This window comes from Juglans microcarpa x Juglans regia, chromosome 7D (genome assembly GCF_004785595.1).
Source record: "Juglans microcarpa x Juglans regia isolate MS1-56 chromosome 7D, Jm3101_v1.0, whole genome shotgun sequence".
NCBI lineage: Eukaryota > Viridiplantae > Streptophyta > Magnoliopsida > Fagales > Juglandaceae > Juglans > Juglans microcarpa x Juglans regia.
The window spans coordinates 8,122,193-8,128,627 of NC_054606.1; the positions used below are offsets into that span (position 1 = coordinate 8,122,193).

Below are 6,435 nucleotides of genomic sequence, written 5' to 3' on the forward strand. Positions count from 1 at the left end.
ATACCTTGGATTCATTTATGTTGCCTTCATTACTATCGGCCATTACTTACTCTCCTCCATCTGCACCACCGAAGATTCAAATCCAAACCCGCACTTAAAACTCCACGAGCCCTTTATTGCTCATAATAGAACAAAGCTCTCAGAAGAACCAAATGTCCAAAGAAGGCTATATCTCTCAATCTCACCGTCTTGATGGCTTTGGACCTTCTTATCTTCAACAAGGAATAGAGGGGCGGTGCGATTTATAGAGGGGCATTTTCTGAGCTGAGTTGGCGTCGGCATCAGACTTAGAGCAGTGCACAGAGAGCAGCGAGGAAGAGAAAGGCAGAGGGCGATGCAAATGAGAAAGGGGTTACCAACACATATGACCTTGATTTTCTGTGGTGGAGTGTATTTCTCTTATAGTGTTTTTTCTTATGCGGCTTGAGTTGAATGGAGGGCTTTTTTGTGAGATTTACAACCAGACCGTTATGAAGCGGTTCTTTGAATAAAATATTATTAGAATATTACTTTTTAATATTATTTTTTTGTTTTAAGATCTGAAAAAATTGAATTGTTCATTATATTTTGTTTAAAAATTTAAAAAAATTATAATAATTAAATAAGATTAATTTAGATGTGTTGTGAATTTAAACAATTCCTAAATCATAACTCTCAAGCATATAAAGGTGGTTTATGCCTTATGCGAAGTGAGATTGGCAAAGTGAGGTTGGCAAGGGAGGTAGATTGTAGAAGGAATAATGATAGCTTTATTACTTTTTTATTACTCTTTTTAATTTTTTTTAAATTTTTTTTACTTAATGGTTAAGAAAATAACTATTAAGAGTGCGTTTGGTTACCAAACTCACCTCAACTCATCTTAACTCATCATTACAACTTTTTCAAATTTCAATACAAAATATAATAAACAATTCAACTTTTTCAAATTTTAAAATAATAATAATATTAAAAAATAATATTCTAACAATATTTTATCATCACAACTCAACTCAACTCACTTTAACATCAACACACACCCTAATAAAATTATATATTTCTTAAATTTTTTGATAATGATTAAAGATATTATAAAATACTTAAAAAAGAAAAATAAATACACTAAAAATAATAAAGTAATGGTAAGAATATTGGAAGTCTATCATTACCTTCGTAGAAGTACATGGCACGAAGTTACATGGAATGGAAGGCCGCGCATGTCATGGGAGAGAGTAGCAACTAGCAATAATAGAATATCCTCACGCGTGCACCTCCACACAAAACTTGTGCGCACCATCCTCTTTACATTTACTATCCATATTCTCGCTTTTGTCCTGTCATCCAACTTCACATAAAGAACAATTAACACATTTACTTTGCATCTCTCTCGTATGGGAGAGAGAATAAAGGGAAAAAAAGGTGAAAAAAGGAAAGAAAATAAAAGATGACACTTTAGGTGCATTTTCTCCTTTTTTTTTTTTTTCCAACCATTTATAAGGATCACGAGGTACCATATCACACATGATTATGGGCATCCTATCCTCCACAAAATAATGAGTCGTGATATAAAATATAAAAAAAAAAGATAATATATTTTTAAATAATATATAAGAGTGTAGAATTTTTATTTAAAATTTTTCAAACAATACATAGACCATGTGAGTGACGATATGAACTTAAACATCACGATTGACGTTTGATGCAAATCACGCAATTCATTCGAGAAGGATACAACCAAAGTACGCTAACCTTTTCTATGATATTTATATTCCATCGTGTTAGGTAACGATTAGGATTTTTGTTAACTGCATGTTTTGTATGTCAATATACCACTTTTTGTAAGAATTTTATTTTATAATAAAATCTTAAAAAAAAAATCAAAGTTTTGATCAAGAATTTAACTAACAATACAAACTTTATATTAATTATAAAAGTATATGAATTAATTTTTTTTTTTAAAAAAAAATGGACAAGTAGCGTGACATGATAATTAAGGAGTGTAACATAGCACGTTTCTAATCCTAACAAAACAAAATATCTCAAATTTCAATCTGTCTGCCTGTCTGTCTGTCTGTCTGTCAGCAAGCGATCCTAATAATCTCGTCGTGTCATGAAAAGCATTATTAGAGAAGAGTGGGGGCCATCCAAAATGAACAAGTTTCCTTTCTCACACGCGCAGAAGCGTGAGGTCCATCCACTCCTAACAGGCCTCCCGAATGACAGCAGACAACTTTTTTTGCCTCGTTTAAGAATCTTCGTCCCCCATCCATTACTCGGCGACTGTTTGTTTGAATTTCAAACTCGGCGTCTCAATAAATAAAACCATTTTAACATTCGCCGTCTCGTCTGGGTCAACGTGGCCGTCCGAGCGAGTGACGCGCCAGCCCCATTTCTCACGTCAAACTATTGTTATTTCTTTTTCTTTTTTTAATAAGAAATTTACCACTAGGATAATTTCTGACTGACTTCCCACAATTCAATCCAATGGCACCTTGACGCGTGGATTTCACTCGTACGTGAATTCTTTTGTCGCAGTTAACCACAGCTGACAGCTCCACGCGTCCGCGTTGCCTTAAAAGCCTTAGCCTCCTTTTCCACATTTTCTCATGCCATCTCTGTTTTCTTCTGAAGTGTGTTTCTTCCTCTCAAACCGTGTTTTTTCTCCCTGCTCGCACTCGCCGGAGATCTGAAGCTTCTGAATTAGATCTTACAGTTTTAGTGAAGGGAGATGTCATCGCCTGCGACGTCTTATTGGTGTTACAGATGCACGCGCTTCGTTCGCGTGTGGACCCAAGATAACGCCATCACCTGTCCCCACTGCGACGGAGGGTTCATCGAGGAGATCCAGGCCGCGCCTTCATCGGATAATCCCCACCGTCGATTCGCAGCCTCCGCCATGTACTTGTTCGGAAACAACGGTCAAGATTCTGACCAGACCCCGAACCTGGGGTCCCGCCGTAGCCGCCGAAGCTCCGGTAGCCGGTCATCGTTTAATCCGGTCATCGTACTCCGTGGGGGTACGGGGGATTCTGCGGGGGATGGGGATGGAGAGAGGAGCAGTTTCGAGTTGTACTACGACGATGGCGCTGGGTCCGGGCTTCGTCCACTGCCGGCGACCATGTCGGAGTTCTTGATGGGCTCGGGCTTCGATCGTTTGCTGGAGCAGCTTGCCCAGATCGAAGTAACCGGATTCGGGCGTCCTGAGAATCCGCCTGCATCGAAGGCCGCGATAGAGTCTTTACCCACGATCGAAATTGCGGATAACCACGTTGGCTCTGAGTCTCACTGCGCCGTCTGCAAGGAAGCTTTCGATCTCGGCGCGGAGGCCCGCGAGATGCCGTGCAAGCACATATACCACTCGGACTGTATCCTCCCCTGGCTTTCTCTAAGAAACTCGTGCCCGGTTTGCCGGCACGAGTTGCCGAGCGAGCGTAACGAGGGTGATAACTCTGAGGAGGAGACGGTGGGGTTAACCATATGGAGGCTACCGGGAGGTGGGTTTGCGGTGGGGAGGTTCTCTGGGGGAAGAAGAGCAGCCGCGGAGAGAGAACTACCGGTTGTGTACACGGAAATGGATGGTGGGTTCGGGGCAAGTGGGGCTCCGAGAAGGGTTTCGTGGGTTTCGAGACGGAGTAGAGGGAGAGAGAGTGGTGGATTTCGCAGGGCTTTCCGCAATTTCTTCTCCTTCCTGAGGTTTAGGTCTAATTCTTCATCTTCGAACTCTGGGCCTGAATCTCGGTCTATGAGCAGAAGCCATAGTCATTCGGGTTCGGTGTTCAGTAGGTATGTTAGAAGGCGGAGCAGCGCTTGGGTTTTGGAGGATCAGAGTAGGAATGGGAGGTGGTGATTTTTTTTCTTTCTTTTCTGGGTATAAATGACAAATTTTTGGATATTTTTTTGTTTCGTTTCTTTTTTATATCCTGGTAAACTGGGATCAATATATAGAAAGCAGAGGTCTTTTTGGCTGTGTACATAGCTTTGAATTTGACAAGAATTTCGATTTGGTTCTTCCTGCATAGTATCTGCAAGCTAGCATGAAATGGTTTTGGAAGTTTTCCATGAAATGGAGATTTGATTAGAGCATGATTCAGTTTCAGTTATCATACTGCAGACAAAAAAGTTATTTTTGCTGATCCTGAAGATGAATGAAAGCTATAATTCGAGCGAGTTGGAATTTACCAGCTTGAAGGCCGTAGTTGGATAGCATTCTTTATTTCTTTGTTCTAATTAGTAATTTGTTGAAAACTTTAGCTTCGGTTTTATGTTAAACTTATTTTCATTGGCGATCAATTCCCCCAAACTGTTGCTTGTTCTTGCTATCTCTGTCTCTATACCTACTACAACTTTTGGATGTATTATGTATCTGATTTGCTGGAAATGGCACCGAGATTAATATTCAGATGCTCCGAAGGATAGCATCATTGCATATTCGAGTCATGTAGGTCATATTATTTTGTTCCCTAAACCTATCATACGGATCATTTAAAAGAGCTGTCTTGACTCTCGTGGCTGTAAACTACGAAATCTGCCGTAACCAATTATCAGTCAAACTATATGCCACAGTGCATGGGTGCGGTACACCTGTGACTCAGAGCTTGAGTGCGGTACACCTGTCAACTGGAGCTGCCGGCTTCCGGCTTTCCAGAATTGTTGCTACAAGAGCATTGGCATCGGTTGGAGGGGGTCACAAAACCAATATTATAAATCAATGATTTGTAATAACACAAATAATATTGGACTAAAACTACAATCCTATCAATAAAAATATGAACATATTAAAAAATATCAACATTATAATTTAACAATAATAAAATTGTAATTTTAAAATGAATTTTAAATGAATTGATTTTGTATTAAACATATTGACCCGTTTATAAATCGTATCTTAGTCGATCAATCTGTTTTGACCTGAATCCGTTAAAATAAAATCTAAACCTGCTAATTTCGTATTGTGTTCGTATTGAGTTTACGGATCATACCACGTATTGTCACCCCTAATTGGTTTCATCAAAGCTATCTTCAAAATTTAGTTAAAAGTATGTATTTTAGATAAAATCAAAATCATTCAAGATATAATATCATATTCGATTAATCAAAATAATAATTTTTTAATAATAATATTTTTTATTTTTATTTTTTACTGTATATTAGTTTGCACAAAACTAATACACAAAAAATGTATATGTACATGAAAAATGTGCAGGAACCCAACCTCCTGCCTGTATATTGCACAAAAATGTACACGTTCCTCCTGCACATGTATAGGAACCTTGCCTCCTGCGTATGTACAAAAACCTCACCTCCTGCTTATATTAATTTTAATAGTTTCTTGCTTGTGCAATATATTAGTTTTTCATATACAAAAAATAAAATAATTCTCTCGTTATGGTTGGTGTATATTTTTAGAATAAAATAATTCTTTTAAAGATGAATAATATATCTCTAAATTTTAAAAAAATTTTGGTAATACTATAATTTATATATAGAGCTTCCTCATTTTGACTATTTCAATACAGACAATTTTATTGATATTTAACCAAACTGCACTATTTTAGATGAAATAAGTTTGTGTGTTTGAATATAGAGAATATCTATCGATACGAAAGTGATGATCTGAAATAGTCTTACCATCTAAATCCAACCTTAAATGTTGGGTAAATTTTGTGAAATTCGTGTCTATTTCTCTCTCTACAAAACTCTAAAAACTCCAAATCCAGCAAGAAGATGCCACAACAGCCATATGGAACCTGCTCAAGCAGGAGAATATCACTCATTATCACTCACATCACTCAATATTCGTCAAATTTGAAAAGCTGGTCACGCAGGAAAAGAAAACGTTTTACTCAGAAATGGTTAGCATCTATGCATTACCATAAAATCTTTTTCCAATTTCTATGGTGGAATTTGATAGTGAAAATGATCCACCACTGTAAAAAAAAATTTATAACTTGATTGGGAAAAAGATATTCGGTCTTGGCTTTTGGCAAAATGAGGAATGACCAAAATCGTGGCCTTGTTGGTTTCCAAAGGAAAAGCACTGACTTTAGCATGTTGGTTGGCGGCTTTGGAGAGGGGCTCTTTGCCTTTAACCTCGTGAAATCCATCGAGGTGGCCGTGGTCCGTGGAAGATGTGGAGCTCAAGCAGCCAAGTGCCGGTAACAGATGCCTGGAAAAAGGTTGCATTTTATTTTTTTAATCTTGCTTATGGGCGAGCTTAAAGAATCTTACATATCCCCCACCCATTGCTGTCACCAGACTCCCGTCCTCTCTGCTGAGGAATTCAAACAAAATCAGTAATGTCCACTAGACAAGACAAATCTATACAAAAAACCAGAGGATGATGAATCTGGTCAACAAAGAGAAAAAAAGGGGTTTTTCTAGCAAAGCACAAGGAAGGTGTTGTTGGGTCTCCCTTTTTTCTAGTGGTTGGTTGTGCAGTAGGGTCAGGTATTGCTTAAT

The 6,435-nt window shown here is 38.1% G+C and overlaps 1 protein-coding gene across 1 annotated transcript; it reads left to right on the top strand.

The window, feature by feature from the left end:
• The first annotated feature begins 2,568 nt into the window (after positions 1–2,568).
• LOC121239141 (E3 ubiquitin-protein ligase RDUF2-like) lies at positions 2,569–4,260 on the top strand. The gene has a single exon (XM_041136286.1). It carries the CDS (start codon positions 2,705–2,707, stop codon positions 3,821–3,823), a length of 1,119 nt encoding a protein of 372 aa, XP_040992220.1. The 5' UTR covers positions 2,569–2,704; the 3' UTR covers positions 3,824–4,260.
• Positions 4,261–6,435: the final 2,175 nt, after the last annotated feature.